General features: G+C 34.8%; 2 protein-coding genes across 4 annotated transcripts; one reads left to right on the plus strand and one right to left on the minus strand.

Moving 5' to 3' along the window:
* Positions 1–410: 410 nt before the first annotated feature.
* On the plus strand, positions 411–9,089 carry LOC143458759 (serine/arginine-rich splicing factor 1B-like). 3 transcript variants are annotated; one of them, XR_013117701.1, is made up of 6 exons: positions 411–641; positions 1,530–1,705; positions 3,510–3,682; positions 6,513–6,773; positions 6,865–6,990; positions 7,219–9,089. XR_013117701.1 is itself a non-coding variant. In XM_076955615.1 (4 exons), the coding sequence occupies exons 1-4, from the start codon at positions 481–483 to the stop codon at positions 6,696–6,698; spliced, it is 696 nt and encodes a 231-aa protein (XP_076811730.1). In that variant the 5' UTR covers positions 411–480; the 3' UTR covers positions 6,699–7,200. The 3 variants fall into 3 exon arrangements, 1 of the variants encoding a protein (XP_076811730.1); XR_013117700.1 differs by having other exon boundaries at positions 6,513–6,990; XM_076955615.1 differs by lacking the exon at positions 7,219–9,089 and having other exon boundaries at positions 6,513–7,200.
* A 672-nt stretch (positions 9,090–9,761) lies between these two features.
* LOC143458758 (molybdenum cofactor sulfurase-like) lies at positions 9,762–18,402 on the minus strand. The gene is made up of 16 exons (XM_076955613.1): positions 18,241–18,402; positions 17,396–17,541; positions 16,973–17,090; positions 16,324–16,426; positions 16,065–16,169; positions 15,725–15,831; positions 15,498–15,635; positions 14,569–14,701; positions 14,283–14,408; positions 14,050–14,184; positions 12,954–13,089; positions 12,685–12,837; positions 12,412–12,531; positions 11,506–11,660; positions 11,336–11,431; positions 9,762–11,197 (listed from the first exon to the last, which is right to left on the minus strand). Exons 1-16 carry the CDS (start codon positions 18,308–18,310, stop codon positions 10,522–10,524), a joined length of 2,517 nt encoding a protein of 838 aa, XP_076811728.1. The 5' UTR covers positions 18,311–18,402; the 3' UTR covers positions 9,762–10,521.
* Between the last annotated feature and the right edge of the window lie 1,853 nt (positions 18,403–20,255).

The following is a 20,255-nucleotide window of genomic DNA, read 5'->3' on the forward strand; positions in this document are numbered from 1 at the left end:
TGAAATAGTCACTTTGTTTTTTGAAAAGTTGTCTCTATTTCCCTGGAAAAACTTGTAGATTCGAACTTATTTTCCGCAATTTGTTGTTAACCTTGGAACTTTTATGTTTAACATAGTAACCTATACCTATCCTAAATGTACCTTCTAAATCTAACTTATGTTTTGTCAACAACGTTTTGCTTGGCTAGGCTTATTTTTCTAAATAACTGCATATCTTCAACAATGGATTACTTAACCTACTTAAGGTGAAATATTAGTCTTTTTTTACAAAACTGCGAAATCATATCTAGTGGCTAACCTGTGACTGCTACATATTCCTAGTTTGTGGAAATAATACAAGAAATATCTGACTATATAGCCCATGCCTGGCTACACCTGCATAGGATATAATTGATACATTTTTTTATTTGCTCACTTTGTAACCTTTTAGCCTATAGATCATAGCTCTATTCGGTTAGTTACAAAATTTTTGTTGCAAAAATGAGTAGATCTGATTGCCGCGTTTATGTGGGTAACCTGCCACCCGATGTGCGTGAGAAAGATGTGGAAGACCTCTTTTGGAAATATGGCAAAATTCTTAATGTAAATTTAAAGAACCGCCGAGGACCGCCATTTGCCTTTGTTGAATTTGATGATCACAGGTATGGTATGAGTTATGCCTAAGTGGTATGTCATATCCTAGTGTGCTAATTACCAAACTGAAACCACGCATCTTCCATTTTTTGTATAGAATTGTTTAGTTTGTTTATAGTATGTACATAGTAGTAGTACAGTATGGAAATCTTTATCCTTGGACTGAGGAAGTCTTTGTACCACTTTAATTTGCTGGTAATTTTTCATCATTTGAGTCCTAGTTATGAAGTATCTTTGTGTGCAATGTGCCATTGGAAGTTTTTTGTTTTGTCTCATGCACGCGTAAGATTCATTAACATGCCATGGTGAAAAGTGTGGCACCTTCACGCACGACATTCATCATGGCACAGGCTGAACTTTTTCATTTGATGATTTTTATTTGATCTTTCACACTGTTTTATAATAAACAAACAAGCAAAAGATTATTGCTTAAATGCCAGTTTATAATAAATTAATGGAGAATTGAGGCTTCAATATACGTCCCCAAGCCAAAATTTGTGTCTTTCTATGCATGATTGCTTGCCGAAAAAGGCCATACTTTCCACTTAAGTCAATACTCACGGCAAACTTTTACTTGTTAACTCTGGTTTATGATAAACAAGGCAAAGTTGATTTGTTAAAATGCCATTTTATGATAAATATATCATGAATTGAGTCCACACCAAAATTTGCCGTCTCGGAATGCTTAACAATTTCTCCTCAATCTAACAAACTTTGAGTTGTGTTTGTGAATTTGCTTTAATTTAGAACTGCTCACAAGGACTACTGGATCATAGTTCATGCTTTGTTCAAGGACATTGCAATAACGTGTTACGTCGGTGACCACCCTGTTCATATAATTGCGCAAACCAATACTTATTAATATTTTCTTACTATTTTTACTCATCTTTATTAAGAGATGCAGATGATGCTGTAAGGGGAAGGAGCGGATATAATTTTGATGGATATAGGCTACGGGTTGAACGGCCAAGAGGAAATTCTTCATACAATACTAGACCAAGATATGTATCTACATTCCGTGCTCAAGGTGGTCCTCCATCACGTCGAACAAAGTATAGAGTGGTCGTTTCAGGTAATGTTTTTGACAGATTAACTGTAATAATAATTGTTATTAATAGCATTTGTATTGCACCTTTATCTGATAAGAAGAATTGCCCTAAGGCGCTTACCAATCACACATAAAACAACAAAAACAGAGCAAGAACAGCGACAAATAAAGTATAAAACAGGGCAGAGCTACTGTAAGTTATAATAGAAAGCGTAAAAAAATTAACAGGTCAATATTAGAGTATAAAATTAAAATATATAAGAACAGCAGAGATTTCACAATATAATAAAACAAGCAACAATAAAATATAAAGAAATCAGGAAAGTTAGAGTAGATAAGCACAGTGTAGGAAGCGTCTTCAGCAGCTTCTTGAAGGAATTCAAGCTTTTTACATCACAGATCATGTCTTAGCAGCACTTAAGAAAAACATTTTATTGCCATTCAACATGATTCGACAAGGTGAAACTTGCAGGAAGTTCTTAGACTTGGATCCTAGAGATCTTGTAGGTTGATAACGGGAGAAACGTTTACGGAAATAGTTGGGCCCCAGGACGCTCGCGCTTTAAATCCAATAATCAAGATTTTGAATAGGGGCCTGAATTCAAGAGGTAGCCAATGGAGTGACATAAGGGGGGGGGGGGGGGTTTAATACGTGGTTGGTCTTCTTCAAGTGGCAAGTCAGCTATGCAGCAGTATTTTGAACGCGTTGCAATCGGTTCTACATGTGAAATAGTAAGCCATGGGGTAGAGTGTTGCAATAGTGGAGTCGCAACGTAACCAAAGCATGAACAAGCGTCTCGCATGATTTTCTCTATAAAAAAAGTCGAACTTTTCCAATGTTTCTGAAGCGGTATTAGCAAGATTTGCCAATGCTGTCAACTTGTTTGGACTTAAATAAGGAGCAATCAAGAAAAAATCCATGGTTCTTAATGTAAGGAGACACAAGAACTTTGCGATGATAGCAATCTTGGTCAGGTCGAGTGCTTGGGATGAAAAAGTATAAGCTCAGTTTTGTCAGAGTTCAACTTGAGCATTAAGTTATCCTGGACTTCAATTCATTGAGGGAAGCCTCAACAGATGCTAACCTACTCAAGAAAACCTCACAATCATTAGCGACTACATAAAGTTGGATGTCATTATGTAGAACATATATATACAGTCAAACCTTGTTAATCCGGACCACTTTGTTTTGTCATAAAATGTCGGTTTAGCGGGGTATCCGAATTATCGGAAAGCGAATAATCAATCAATCTTGCAAATGTAGCACCGTGTTCAAAAAGCTGTATGCACCTTACTCCAATTCAAAGTATTCGTACGTGTAGGAGTTTAAAGAGAGAAACTGCAACATTATTATGCGTAGATAATCGGCTATTGTGTTTGTCAACAAACTACTGTATCTAGGACAATCGTGAATCATTTTCGCTTCACTCTTAATAAACCGGTTTATCGGATTTTATTGCTATTTATTTAGCATATTTGTTCCAAAACTTTTCTGTCGGAGTCGGACAGCGAGTTTTCTGGATTAAAAGAGATAAAATGCATAGGAAGAAATTCATTCCTGGCAGCTTTGTGTCGGATAACGGGGATTCCCGTTGTTTGGGGTTCGGATTAACGGGGTCTCACTGTATATATATATACATACATATACACACAACAAAATAGCAAACTGTTATGTGATATATAATTATATATATATGTTTTGTATTCTAGCTTTCAATATACATAAGCATAAGAAGGCTTTAGTAGTAGTTACATATGTTTCTGCATTTAAAAAGTTTGGTATATTACAGTTAAGGTTGCATAGTGATTTTATGATTCTGTTTGTTAGGTCTTCCTCCTACTGGAAGTTGGCAAGACTTAAAAGACCACATGCGTCAAGCTGGAGATGTTTGTTATGCAGACGTCTATAAGGATGGGAGTGGCATTGTTGAATTTGTTGGCAGAGAAGACATGGACTTGGCTGTCAAAAATCTTGATGATACAAAGTTTAAATCACACGAGGTTATGATCACTATGATTTAAAGTAGGGGTCGGCAACCTTTCGCATGCAACGGACCAAATCTAAGTTTGTAATATTTTGGCCACACTTATTTCCAGCGACCAAACCCTTTCTTGTATTGACCGAACGTCTTAAATTATTACCTTAACATCATCCAGCTAATCTCAATCTCATTAAAAAGCGTTATATGTTACATTAAGAGCGTTATATTAGATAACGATATATCAAAAGAGTTATATTTAGGCTAGTTATTGTTTTAACGACACTGTGTGTGGGACTTAACACATTTCCTAACTACTGACATTTCACTTCACCAATACTTAAAAACTGAAACTGCCAACTAGCTACACTATCAGGAATGCGGAAGCAGTACTATTTTCAACCGCTTCCACCTCTAGCGCTTCCGCTGATTTAAAAAAAAAATTTCAAGCTGTCTTTACAACAACCGCTCACTTTGTAGTTTGTAATAACTTGATTAGTGATTACAAAACACCACGTTTTCTACCTTTTCTATCTTTACTTTCTATTGTTAATCTTATTTTCTCTAATAGGGTTTTACGACTTCATAATAATCGTACATAAAACGGCTCAGTAGGTTCGACCACAAGGCTACAAAACTTCCTAAAACGTGACGGAATGCTTCCACTCTCACTAACGCGCATGTCTGCAAACTCACACACTTATTACGTAATTTCATAGCATTCCTCTTTCGTACGCATATATACAACATTATCAAAGGTATATTACGTCATAGATCAGGGGTTCTTAAAGTATGGGTCGCGACCCAAACATGGGTCGCGGAGGGTCAGAAAATGGGTCGCGACATAGTGACATAGGTGGGTCGCGACATAGGTTAATATAATATAATATAGGTCTATAGGACATTAAAATGGGTCGCGACATAGGTTTGGGTCGTGAGGTGATCATGAAACTCAGATTTGGGTCGCGCTCAAAAAAGTTTAAGAACCGCTGTCATAGATTGTTTGAAATTCATACGTTAAAAAATAAAACTGCAAACGAGACGGCGGGCCGTATTCTTTAATAACTAACGAGATGTCTCGGGCCGGATGACCTTGCTTGGCGGGCGGGATTCGGGCAGCAGGTTGCCGACCTTTCATTTAAAGCATGATTAGAACTAGGAGTATATCTAGTTAAGCTCTACCATTAAAAAACAGGGTGTTAAAATATTTGAAATTGTTTGATTATGGTTGAAATATTTTTACTTCAGTTTTCGGGTCAGCTAACGTTATTTTTGGAATGTCTATTTTTATTATTATTCTGGCTACATCCATTTTGCAATTGATATGCAATTGCAAAATGGGTTTTAAAAAAGAAATAATCTATGGTGGCGTAACAACTGCAAGTATATAATGGGAATATAGGTAGCATAGACCAGACAGCAGACATGGTTGCGTTTTATTTGTAACTAGGATTGAGTGTATAAAAAAGACAGTTACGGTAGTTTCCACCTCCATTAAAATTTGTATGGTTAAACACTATGCCATGCAAATGTTTGTGTGACACATTTGCTTGGTATGCACATACATAACAATTCATATTGCGCTGTAGAAATTATGTCCCATGCAGTCTTTTGAAATTGCTTACTGTAAGCTTCTATTGACATGTTATAAGCAAGTATAATATGATACTACAAATATGGAACACTTAAATAAATATTATATTGACAGGTTTGAAGTGCATAACTTATATATATATATGTACTTACATTTCTTAACCTGATTTCTAGTGGGATGTCATATCAGAAACATTTTCACAGTTTTTATTTTATGTATTTAGAGTAGAGCTCTTGCTCTTATCAAACTCTCGTTATTGCCCCATTATGGAAGAAATGAGACAATGAGTCACTTGAATTCATTGAAGCTTTTAATGTGGTGAAAAAGTTAATGTACTGTTAAGAGCTTATTCAATAACTGGGATCTCTAGGCAAATTACTTATATACTATACCAGCTGTTATCTGGTGTATAGAATGTAAGGGGGAATATTACAACAAAATTGATAACCTTTTTCTATGTAATAACTAATAACCATTTGTGAAATACCTTTTGCTGCATTTCAAAAACGTTTTTATCACTAAACAGAGGTGAATATTCCCAAATGCCTGGCACAATTTTTTTTGATGCGATTAAGGCTTAAACTAAGCCTTTACTTTCCGTGGAGAAATGGTTATTGGCGGATTGCTTCAACTATTCCACTAATAACCACTAATTCACTGGAAAGCTATAGCTGGGATCCCAATTGTCAGCAATATACTATGAATGCAACATGTGTGAAGTCAGCAAAATGTTTCAAGAGCTGGATGTTCACCTCATGCACTACATGCAATGTCACACTGTACTATTAAAATTAGAAATTTCCCAAGAAAGAAATTTTTTTTAATATTCAGGTTTTTTATTAGTTAAAAGTGTCCATTAATGAAGAAAAAACCTTTCACATTGCAGACTTTGCCAAAAATATATGATTTTGTTATACTTAAAAGACATTTCCACATGATTTTATTAAGTAATAAAATATGAATAGTTTATGACTAAGCAGGTCTTTATACCGTCAATATGTTCAAAGACGTTATAGGCTACAAAATGATTTCCAGAGAAAAAGCTTTGCGTTTGCATTGAAAAGTTATGAAACCAGTCAGAGATTGTTATAAATTTGATTTAAAGAATCACTGAGCATTTTAGGATTTCAAAAAATGCAACGTCATGTCAAAGTCCAGGCTTGCCACATGCTCCCCAAGTTGGCGCCCGTGATTCTGACACTCAGTCTCAAAACTTGCATGTTTTTTAAAACAATTAATGTTACTATTTTGCAAATAGGGAGAGACCGCGTACGTTAGAGTAAAATATGATGATGATCGTGATGGCTCACCAAGAAGATCGCGATCTCGCAGCCGGAGAAGGTCTCCATCGTATTCCCCACGTAGATCAAGCTCTCGTTCCAGATCACGTTCTTACGACAAGTATCAAAGGCGTTCTTCATATTCACGCTCTCGGTCTCCCTAAACAACTGATATTTATCTTGCGGATGCTGCCGCTGTGTAAAAAGTCATTGTATGTAGGCTATGTGATATGACTGAGGTAAAGTTTACTGTTCAGTTAGCACTGGTTTCTCTTTTCATTGATATTTGTAAATTTTGAAAATGTTAACTGTTTTGCATTTTAACATTAGCTTTGCTTAAAGCAAAGGACTCTGGACTAGGATATTCTTTGTGCAAGGATTTTAATCAGGATTGGGTTTTGGACCTTTTTTCTGTCGGACTGTGACATGAAAAGGATACAGATTTTTGGAATAATGGTATAGCATTTATGATAAGCGATAGCCTCATTGTATGATAATTTCACATATCATCATGTCTACTACAGTCACATTATTTTTCCCTTTAAGGAAAAGATTTAGTTAAAGGTAAATGTGTTTAAACTGTTGTGTGACAATTCATTTTTCAGTGCTGTATTTTGCTGATTCAACTCGCACAAAATAAAATGTGATTATCTTAAACTAACCAAACATATCATTTTACCATAGATTTTTATGGATATGGAACCTATGGAGCTAAACTAAGGAGAGGAACTTAAACTTAATCTAAGGAGGGCTTCACTAGACAGCTGCTTTGTTTAAATTGAGGGATTGGGCTTGGATACAAGGAGCTTGTGGACCGCAACCTGGGACAGATAATATTGTCATAAGCAGGGGTTCACGTCCTGGTGGTTTAGAAAGATTAGGGTTAAAAAGAATAATTTTGGGGAAAAGGATTAAAACGTGTAGTGTGTAGGTTTTAGTCAGGCTATAAAGTAATTTTCTAAATATATACTCAGTAAAAAGTCAACCAGATTGGCTTTACTTCAATGTGCCTGTACTGACTTTGAAGCTGACAGTCAGCGTAGCCATCTTATGTTGAAGTCCAAATTTGGGTTGGGTTGTATGAGGTCTGTGACAGATTTTTGCTGGGACATGAGGGATTTGCAAAGTAAATCTTAATACATAATAAATCATTTTAAAGCTCACCAGCAATGTAATATTTGAGCAGGGTACATCTATTATGGTATGGGTAGGACAGGGAGTATAATTGATTTTGATTGGAGCGCGCAAATGGCAAGACATTATTGCTTTATTGTACTATGAATGACTAATTAAATTATTTTGGGCCAGTGGTCATATCTGATATTGTAATCAGCAGTGCTGATAATATAGTACTTTGGTTTACTTTTGTAGAAACGATCACAACAGACTTGAATTCGGACTGACTGATAAAAACTTGGCACAATATAATAGAACAAATACATAAAACGCAAACACAGCAGAACTCGCCAAATGATAATCCTTCTATATTGGCACAATTTCCTGGGTTGTGGTGAAACCTGTCTAAGTTTTTCTATATCGGCATCTTTGTTTCATTGCAATTTGCCTTGTTGGCACCGGTTATTGTTCCCTAAACTTATCCAGCTCGTTCATAATGGTTTTTGTATCCAGAGCATTATTTTACTTTTTCAGATTATCTTTGCTGATGTTAATCATTCACAATTTTAAAGAAACAGTTGCTTTTGCACATCCACCATATCAAATTTTAACACTGGACGTAAAAACATGATTTTTTTATTTATTGTAGTGTTCGTTATAAACTGAACAAAGCAAATATGGCTGCAAACTGAACTTCCAAAGTTATCATGCAAAACGTGTAAAAATTCTTACATTATTGAAAAATTATGTGTAAGTTCGATACCAATTTTAATGCTGATTTTCCTGTATATTGCAGCTAAACATTCAAATTGAGCCATATTTGCTAGTTTTTTTGGTTGTAATGACAGGTATTTTGCCACTCTTCCAAATTATCCTGAGATGCCAATATAGCACTGCAAAAGGCTAACTGCATAATCTACTAAACAAGCCTTAAACAGCAATTACTTTGCCAAAAACTCATTCAGTTTGTGCATGATAGTTTGAATGTGCAACTCGCCTTTTGCATTAAAAAACGTTATCCCTCCCTGCCCTGGATGATAATTCATCATAGTGTGGAGCTGTTCTGAGCCCATGTTGTGTATCAGGTAGTCATTCAGAACCAGTAGCAAGTGTACCCATGCATGATCAAGATGGTTGCAAATTGTCATAAGCTTAGCAGATTACTAGAGCTCTTATTTGGTTTGTTTCTTTATTTGGTTACAGGAAGGTGAGCTAGTCCTTAAGCGCAAATTAGAGGAGTTGGTTAGTGTATTCGAAGCACTATTACTCAGTATTTCTTACAATAATGTGCTGTGCTGTTGAACTTGCAGGGGTTTCCAATCATCTACGTTCTTAGATATGGCAATAAAGGTCATGTCGCTATATTATGTGGGTCCCATAGGTCTTCCAGCCCTGCTTATGCTATAGTGGCACCATGAAATATAGAGCTGAAAATGTTGTTTGCAATTGTGCTATAGTAAAAAAAACACTATTTTTTGCAGTTGGTGATTTGTTAAAAGCATATTGATTAAAAAAAAAATGTTAAAACAAACTGTAAATTGTTGAATGTATTTCAAGTACTGTATCAGGCTATATTTCCATCATACCAAAGTGCGTACGAAGTTATCTTCGGATTGAGGAAAGTCGTTACACGATCCCAGTAATGCTCGAGATCCGATTGTCACGCATATATTTTTTGTTGATTTATTATGTAGTAGGCCTATTGCCCGAATTTAGAACAGGCCACCAGGTCTACTGAGCAGGAGAAAGTATTGTAAATACCTTGCTCAAGAACATTGCGTGGCCAGCTCTCGATATGCATGCTATGGAGTATGACTGCATGTGTTCCCAGAATTCGTTACGTGTGGAAGTCACTGACCCAAGTAGCATCTAATGGTTAAATTATTAAAATGGCTAGGAGTTTTTAGGAAATAATGTCAATAATAACTTCCGTCACAGTCTAGCGTAGACCAAATTTGTTTATGCATATTAAATTTCTACTGTATAACTTTGTATACCTTAATGATCCGCAAAAATCATTATGTGCAAGTATTTTGACCAGACTGCTGATGGCTCGTTACAAATCTAATTCCTGGTTATCACACCTTTTAAGCTATACATGTTAGACAAAAAACATTCGTAAATAATTTATTTGAACTGTTTAAGTAATTTGTACAAAAATTATTTATGTTAAAAATAGATTGCTATAAATACGGATAAATTAAGAAACTGCAATAAGTTTAGCAATATAGAGCAATTATTATTACACTTATTCCACTCGCACACACAATCAAGTGGCTTAGCATTGGCCAAAACTATTTTATACCGTGGAAATTATTATCATAACTGCTAATATGTTTGCGATCATCTACGTCAGTACAATTTTTCGTCCCCCGCCTTGAAGGCGAAAAATAAAATGGATGAATTATGATGGAACATTGCACACTGGCTAAAGTTGTTATGACTAAGAAGTAATTCCTAGCAAAGTCGTCTTAAAATCACCACGGATGATAGTACTGTACATTAAGAACATTAAAGGTGAATTAATGTTTTGAGAAATAGCTACAACCAGTATTTCTCTAACTGGGCCGTAAAAGTCTAGATATTCTTCACATTGTAGCATTGTTAACTCGAACAATACTTGATAACATACTAACCAGTACTATTATAACATAAGTTAAATACCGAGTGTACATGATTTACAGCAACTTCTGACAAGGATTTTTTAACATTGTGAATCAATTCTGTGTGTAAAATTGAACTCGAGCATCAAGAAATACAATTTATGATTCTATGTACAAATACAATTAGTTAAATGATGGTTAATACAAAATAGAATTCACCATACAATCATTTTTAGCATAATGCTACAGGGAACGATAGAAAACAAAACTAATGAAAATTCACAGTAACAGGAGAACCAGTCTTGATGGTAATTTTCGATCCAAAGGCAACCCTGGTATGAAAATAAACACCAAAGTGGGACCGTCTTAAGGACTTGTTGTCACGGTTTGTTAATTCCAATAACCGTTTAGGTGGTGGCAGAGTACCCAACGTTCTTAATGGTTCAACTGTAGGTTTTCCGGTGTTTGCATCAATGCACACCATGCTGCAACGATTACATAAGCCAGCAAAGTGAAGCTTCACTCTACCGCCATTGTTTGGTTCGTTGGTATTACGATTGATAGTCGCCTCGCTCCAAGATTCTTCTGTGAATGGCTCTGCACCTCCAATGACAAAGTTGCTCCTGAACCGGCTAATGATAGTGTCGACAGTCATTTCACCACTGTGGCTTGGGCCCTCGCCAGCAAGAAGACAATCTGGTGAAACTTGCAGTTCAACCATTATCTGCTGCAAGTATTCTGCTGTGCTCTGTGAAACCATTAGATATTGAGCTTCATTTGTCAAGGCCAGAGTGGGTGGTTGTTCCTCGGAACTGCTTGTACTCGTTGATCTTTTCTTGCTGAAGCGTTGAATCTCTGGACGTTTAAACACTAACGAAACAGGACGTTGCAAAACCTCTGACAGCCACAACTTTGCTTCGTCACCACAGTTAAACACCGTGACTCTGTTAGTAAAATATTCAGCATGTTTATTTGCAACACCTTTTACTAATTTACAATAAAACACAATGGTCGTTGCCTAATGGTTGAAGTCATAATTTTTACGTTACGTTCAACACAAAAATATTTTACAGGCTGCATACCTATCTCCACAAACTTTCGTTTGACAAACACTTAACGTTTGGTTTGGTACACTATCAATCAGTAGTGGTACAACAACAGATCCAAAACCATCCACACTAAAACAATAACTTGTTTATTAGTAGACTTTATTTTTTTGGCGAGGTTTCAAATAATTTGCAGCCGTACTCACTGAAGTGACAAAGTGGACTTTTCTAGATCTATGTGGGGTTGGATCAAAGCCAGCCTGTGTTCTCTTTTCAACGTCAGCGACACTCCATGATCATTAACGACCATCCATGAGCGATCATATTTTAAGCCAGTTTCACATATGTCCCATTTCGATACCTGTTTTGTAAAGTAGAAATATAAGCATAATAGCCATACATGTTTATTCATGCATGCACTAATAGATAATAGGTATCTGTATTTATGCAAATACACATATCTGCCATCCAATTATTTTCACATCCTTTTTGGTAGTGATTTTATTATTTTCAGATTCGCTGGTATGTTTATTTCTAATACATTCTTCATAAAAATCCCTTACTTTCTTTATACATTTGATAGTTTGCGCATGTTTTCTTAGGCAAAACTTACGCCTCAAAATTGCAGATTGCTAAGCATAACCCAAACCCGGTCTAACCACAAAATTTCATGATTTACATGGGGGGTACGGATAATAATTCTGTGTAAACATGCTTGTACAGGTTGCAGTTAGTACTAATGAAGTATAGAAACATGTTCCCGCATTAAAACAAGCATAGGTTCGTCATTTTCACCCAATCAACACTGGTTAATCTAAATATATAGTGGACATTGCATTGCATTGCGAGATTTCTCTTGTGTAATGAAATATGAATGAAGAGGTGGCAGCTAAACAATAATCGGACACTGAAATAAGTGGGCTAAAATGGTAACAGATCGGACGAAACTTTGTGGTCAGTTAAGAAAATGAGCCCAAATAACTTATTCAGTAATAATTGGCTTAGACTTAATATGCTTTCATAGGCCAGACAGCTTGAATATACAGTGCAAACCACAGTTAATCATATTTCACAGATATCTTTTTCAGACAGTCATTTCGGTTTTTACTTACTCTCATCGCTCGGCATGATTTTACAGGGTAAAGAAAAATATCCTTCAAAAATACTTGTGGTTGTCTGGGGTGTACATTTGTGAGCGCATCATAAAATATTTCTTGGTCTGCATCATCCACCTGTACAGACATGGAAAGTACTTTTTAAAATATCCTAATCATGAAGTTTAAGTTTTGAAATCAAATTCCTACTGCTTTAGAACACATTGCAGTATTAACAACTAGTATCATATGATACTGTTGCTACCTGTACGAAATGGTAACAAGACTCACAATGGTTGTGTCAACTTCCATGAAACATTCATGTAGAAAATGCAAAAATTGATCAATATCATCTTTTGTTGTCATGTATCCAAGTGACACTCGGAGGGCACCGACTGGATAGCCTTTGACCAAATCAATGTGATCTCCACATGCATGACCAGCCTAAAATAAATATTATATAATCATATGCCACTTCATTTACAATTACAAGCTTTCAACTAAAAATATACCAAAGCATTTTCTATGTATTTACGTTCAATGAAATCCTGTGTTCTTACTTCAAAAGTTTGTTTGAGATCTTGTGGATCTAAGCCAAGCATTGACATACACGCTCCAACATTACAAAAGCATCCACCCCGCATGTGAATGTTGAAGGATGCAGCCAAGTGCAGAACGTGATGAAAACCAACAAAACTAAGAAAATAGCCAAGCGTTGACGTTTGGTGTATAGGCTACAACAAGGCACTTTTTTTGTAAATCATTGTAGAAATCTGACGTAATAAATGCACAGTTAATGGTAACTTTTGGTTATTCCACTTTCAGCAAGCTTCTCTTTGAATATTCAGTTACTAGCATGATGATCAAAAACTGAAGCTTACTTGAGGAGAAAACTTACAAGATTGTGGCTCACACTTAAAAACAGCCCATAATGCAAAAGTCCTGTCAACATTTTTCATTGAATAAATCATTTGGAATTAATAAAGGCAGTGTTGAAAACCACTGCCTATTGCACTACCTGAACAATATCTAACAACATTAACGAAAATTAATTATAAGACATGGACTGATTATGCAGAAGTACTGTTTAGCTAGTACCGGACTTTGTAAAACTAAGTCCAATATATCCGGCAAGTTCAGCAGGTTTTTAGAAAGAATTTATTTTAAACTACCAGTTCCCAAGACATGTGGTCAAACGAGGTATTGCCCAGTAAACAATTTTCTGCTTTAAAGCCACTACCCGTAAGCATGTTACAATTCGTTGTTTTGGTATGATATCCACTACCTGCCAATCCAGCTTGGGCAATTTAGAACAAATACAAAAAAAATGCACTCAGGAAAAGACATTTATATTCAAGTGCAAGTAGGAAAGAAAGGTTGTATACCAGAAGACAAAGGCATTTCATCATGCATTTGACCTATTCAAGCTACTTGTGATGATCATGGACAACAGTCAAAAGTAATGGATGGATTTTTTTCAAATCTGATACTAGCTAAATTTAAAAAAAAACACAAAGTCCAGCCGGATTTTCGTGATCCCTATAAATTATTATAAACACAGAAAATTCCTGCTTACTATCTAGTAGGAATGGGCTCATTTGAAACGTCTGGAAATATTATAACACATTTTTATTAATCTGTTTAAGTGTTACATACCTGCCATCTGCTCTCATTATGTTGAAAGCAATTATTGCACCTTGAGTAGCACTGTCAATAAATTTGGAATGGCAGTAAACTTTTATCACACTTGATCCATTGATATGCTTGAGAGCCATCATTTGTTTATACAACCTGTAAGTTTAAGATCTCCTTTAAATCAAAAACATCATTCAACTCTTTGCTTTGATTTTTTAGCTCATAAATTGTATTGTAGTAACAGCAGGGCTTACATCTGAATAAGGGTAAATGTATGAAGCTGAACTTTTATCATTGATTGTCCAGTAATTTTATAGACGGCATCAAAACTGTGTTTCAATGCAAGAATGTTCAGGAAAGGTAACGTTCCGTCCTCTAGCCTAAACAAACAGTTGTTGAACTAAAGCTCTAAATCCAGTATAATTAATATTTGAACTTGAAAAAGAGTGGTTGAGAATTGTTTCTTGAATTGCTTTTTGCCTACTGTGAAAAAAAGTGTCATATTCTTCCCATATAAAAACTATGACATGCAATGTGAACCTTGCATGTAACTGTCTCCTTGGTTTGTAATAATCTTGTCTCGCTAAATATCCATCTGCAGCGCCCCCTCCAAAGTATTTTTTACCATTCACCTGATCTTCTGAAATGCATCTCACCAAAAGGGCGCCAAGACCTAATCATTGATGTTTAGATACAGTAAAATCAGTATGACATTTGACTAAATATGACCACTATTATATTTATAACAAGATATTATAATCTTATGTAGATCTTATACTTACATATAGAGTAGAATTCGCCTATATCGACTTCGGCTATATCGAAAGTTCGCATATATCGACACTTTTACATTGGTCACAGCGAAACTCTTATTATTTAAGTACATTTTAGTTCGCCTTTATCGACTTCGCTTATATCGACACCTTTTTTGATCCCCCAGAGCATTTTGTTCGTTTATAGTGACAGTTGCAGCTCTTCTTTTCACTTCGGGACGTAATTCCGGGACGTAGGAAGGAAGTGAAATACTTGCACTTTTTTGCAAGGAAGTAATTACTGCACTGTACCTTACTGTAGTAACGCCATATTGCTCCGCATCAGTACCGTCTGCGTGCGTGTTACGTGTAAATACAACTACCACTATTCTTCACGATCTTGTTTGTGTTGTTCTTTGCCATAGTGTACGCGAAAACATAAAATTAAGCGGCAGTGCTGATTAGAGTACACATTTAACCCTTACCTAGCCCTTACATTGAACTAAAACCGAAATTTAGAAACAATTTACATTGATTTGTCTATATTGACACTTTTTCTTCATCCCCATGAGGTGTCGATATAGGCGAAGTCTGCTGTATATTAATTGTTACAATATTAACAAAAAAGTTAAATGTCAATTCATGTAGCATTGCTTGATTTGGTTGCAACACACCACCATTCAAATAGATTGATATTGGTCATTAAATAGACTTCACCTGTAGGGAACCCAAACATTTTGTAGAATGAAAGGCACACAAAATCTGGAGTGTGTTTACTCAAATCTAACTGGGAGGTGGCTACAAAGCTTGCTGCGTCCAACAATACAGACCAGTTTGGTTTCAGCGTTTCATTGCCTGAAAAGTTTATGAGAAGTAAGTTGCATTACGAAACTTATGGATCCATAAAAGGTCTATGCAAACAAAACGATTAAAGTGGTACCAACCTAAACATTGACAAACTCCTTTTGACTTCACCTCATCAATCCATGAAAGTGGATACTTGTAACCAGAAAAATTACTTTGTGCAGGGTATGCAAACAAGCTGTGAATCCTGCAATGAAGCGTGTGGTTTAAGATAAAACTTGCTCCCAGTGAATATTGAAGCATGACACTTTAAGTGGCGGTATTTTCATTAAGTATTGGTTATTTTGTGCTGTGCTGAGATGACAAAATAATATACATTAATCTAATAATATAAATGTTAAAATTGAACTCGGGTAACTGGAATTTGATGGCATAACATTAAAAACAAAAACAAGCTTAAACAATGACTAAAATAATTACTCATTTTCAAAATTTTCTTCATTCTCTTCCAGATATTCCTTAACTATTGCAGGTTTGTAACTTGACAACAATGATGATAACTCACTTGTTAACCCATTGGAGTATCTAGGAAAGAAAATAAGATAAACAAGTGAAATCATACAAAATAACATTATTATCAAAATGTGGTTAAAACAAATCATGTGGCAAGAAATAGCTCATTATAAACATCTATAATTAAGTGAAATTACGATCCAATTAAATCTAATTGTGTGTTTACTTGCTGTACAGACAAACAGAAGAAGCACCATGTTCAGCTGCTGCTTCCCGAATACCAACAACAGATGTATGGTTGTCTTCAAGATACACAAATTTTGATTTTCCTGTTCAATACAGATGTGGTGTGCGAGTTTAATTTAATTCACCATATTTTTCCAAAATTAAGCTGTAACTAGCATATTAAGGTTCTCCAGTAAAACTATCCCTTTCTCCAAACTAATAAGCCAGGGGCAGCAAGTACCAACCTGAAATACTGAATGCATTCCCCCCTATTTTCACGTCTTACACTAGCTATAGAATTTAATTGATTTCAACTGACAGAAATATTACCGTTATATATAAACAAATTTTAAAAAAAGATTCATTATACACAAAATGATATGACCATATTTGAAACCATACCCAAAAAGAGCAGTCTGGAGTAGTTTTTAAGAACCAAAAGAATGTAAGACCCAGTTTTATTTTAGGATAAACCTGTATGGCTCAAGTACCAAACCATAAGAAGGTCATAAGAGAGCTAAATAAGGGATAAAAACCTGATTTATTTTCTGTACCGGTGGAACAAAATGCAGCGTTAAACAAAAAAAAAACAGACATATCCTAAATTTGTTTTCATATCAGGCAAGCTGTTTATAACATTTATAACATACCTTTTGTCCAGCAAAATGATTTTCCAAGTAACTTCAGAGCATCTGTAGCACCCGATGTAAATACAACATGGTACTCATTAGGAGTAACATTAAAATGAGCTAGCACTGCACAACGAACCTGTAAAGAACCATAATCATGGATCTAAATGCTTATCAAGAAATTCAAAAATGAACTTGTTCACCACCAACATTAAACCATTGGAGAAAGATCCACAAGTAACTAACTTTAGTACTTTTAAAATCGTTTTTACAAAAATTTGTTCTAAATTTCCACCAAATTTTTATAAAGAAACAATTAACTGGTGATCACTAAAGAAACAAGAAATGTTCAGCTATAATAACAACATACCAACATGGGTTAACAACAATTATAATCTCACACAGTTATATATGTTAAAACTATGGTATATAAACAAGCAATACCTGATGCACAACATCTGACATTAAGTTGCTGCTTTGGTTACTGCTGTGGGGGTTTGCATAGACATTGTTCTGCAAGTCTTTGGCATACTGATTAATCTGACTTGTTGTGTACAGTGTACACCCAGTGTGATCAAGAAAAACGTGATCTATATTAAAATGAAAGGTTATCAATTTACTATCGGTATGGTACATTGTTAAAGATATTATTGTCATTGGCCAAGGAAAGTACCAGTAGTCTACTAAAGGTCTCTGTAACGACTCATTTTTTTCAATGTTTCCAATGAATCAGATGATTGAAACTGTGCATATACCAAACTTACAAACACTGGCAACAATAGGAAATGCATTGACAATGCATATTTAAAGGCACCTTGCGCTTTACCAAATTATGGAATAATTTCCAACTAAACAACTTGATTAATAATTATCAAGTATGTAGTATATTTATTGTATCCTGGTTTTGATCAAAATCTGGGAACTTATATACAAACCCAACTTGCACCGAGTATCATTCAGTATTTAGTACTTCATCCTAGAAATTCATTTTTTTGAAACTTAATCAAAACCAAGAACTAAAAGGTGCATCTGCAAGATTTTTAATACGTAGGATTTATTTTTACTGGAAATCAATTCGCGATTATAAATTATATACATCATTTTATGGCAACATTTTCATGGCAACTATTTTAAACTGGTTTACTATTTGGTTATCAAAATTAAAAGTTTTAAATGGATACAATTCGAAAGAAACCTACCTCCAGGAACAAATTAACTTTGAGTTCTGGGGTATGACCATATTGTAATTATAATAATATTACATTATAATATTATAATTATAGACTCACCTTTTAATGAAGGAAATTCCAACTCTCGAATGCAGCGTAAGTTGTCTGGATATAAATTGTCTGGGTCCATTTTATGAATTCATTATTGGCAAACACAAACAAAACATTAATGTCCTATTGTGCTTACAATCCAATTCTTGTATTCATATCTAATACCTTAAATTCACTATGAAAAAACAAAGATATGTATCAATGAAAATTAATTATCATTTTGATTAATGTAAAAATATGGAAGAAGCTGCATGAAATATACCATTAAAGATTATAATTTAAAGTGTTTTCTCTACAGGACAATACCAAATATAGCACATACGCCACTTCACTGTAAATTAATTAAATTTTAAATAATGGCTTGCACAAGAAAATGTATGATTTTGAGTGTGTATATTCGTACTGTATATAAGTATTGTATCCAAATGTGTATAAATGTCTAACTTTACCTTTCACCAGTCACATATATATTTGTTACACCACAAAACAACTCAAGAGGTAGTTACGTCATTAAATTTGCATAGCTGCAAAACATTTTCATATACTGAAGTGCCTATGTGTAGATTGGTAGGATTTTTCACATGTCACTACATGCCAGAAAATTTTAAAACATTTTATCTTATCACTTATATTGAAAAGTTGATATTTGAAACAAGCTAGCATGCTTAACAAATAAATGTAATGTGAATGTTGAATGTGCCAGTTTTTAATAATTTGCACTTCCAGTTAGTTCTTCCAAATCGTGTCCTTGTATACTGTATGTATAAATATATGCATACGGCACAAGGACGCATTTTATATATCTTACATGGACACGATATATATGCATGTTACAGAAACCTAAAACTTAATACAAAGTGTTAGGAAAGGGTAATTATAATGCACATATTGTCCGTGGAGCAGTAATTCCATAAGCATGTGTTAGAATTACAAATTATATTCAAAATTTAGTAGCCTAGCCTATTTTATTAGCTAGTAATATAAATGTAAATATATTTATTTATTCAATAAAAATTTATCAAAACTATGAAACAAAATTCTCATGCATCACTATGTAACAATCTGGCTGTCTTTTACTAATCAGCTGAGTAGGCTATAGGACTGAAAATGCCTCAGGCATGTCAGAGGCCATAATAGTAAACTTAAATCTATCAATCAGTTATCATTATCAACTATTCAATTTCAATGGCTAGCATTCTACAGTTCTTATATTACAAGTTTTTCAACCCCTCAACACGAATAGCTTATATTAAATATTCCACTGACAGTCTGATATAGGCTAATTAAGAAAAGTATTTCACAATATAAAAGTGAATTTCATCAGTTAACAGGTTTTCATTGCCAACAGTATCCATTATAAATAGTTTTTTTAGCTGCTAATTTTCCCCTGTAGTCCTTTTAAGCAAGCATGCCATATTATAAATCCAAATATTCGCACCAATGCTGCAACTGCTTTTGATAGAAGACGATATACAGCATCATATATAAATAAATGGATAACTTTACTTATGTCCCTAAAATATGCATCATTTCGTACATATGAACGTAATTTATAGGGTGATTGGTATGCTCTTTTTCATGCTTTTTATAGCAAGAAGAAAAATTTTGGGTACAAGCCTTCTATCACGTTTACACTTTGATTGCCGCAGGCGCAAATCATGCTCTCCGCTGAATAACAACATTACAACACAAACATACAAGTTAAAATTTTTGTAATGCATTTAACTCCCAAACTAACACATAGTTACTGTTGCACGATGTGCGGAAAGCTTTACAAAGCAACCAGCCTATCAATATATGCATGTTAAAGCCGCTCTTCCTGAATATGTTGCAGTTATATAATAAATTTTGTAATAGTAGTACCAAGATAGGGTAATTCCCTACAAAGCATTCGCCAAATGCCATTAAATCCTAGAACGTGGTCGACGGTAGTGAACTTAAATACAGGTTTGCAGACCACCGCGCTAAGTAGGCTACGTGTGTAAAGCGGACTTTGAACTTCAACTAAGCTTCTACTGAACTTC

This window comes from Clavelina lepadiformis, chromosome 5 (genome assembly GCF_947623445.1).
Source record: "Clavelina lepadiformis chromosome 5, kaClaLepa1.1, whole genome shotgun sequence".
NCBI lineage: Eukaryota > Metazoa > Chordata > Ascidiacea > Aplousobranchia > Clavelinidae > Clavelina > Clavelina lepadiformis.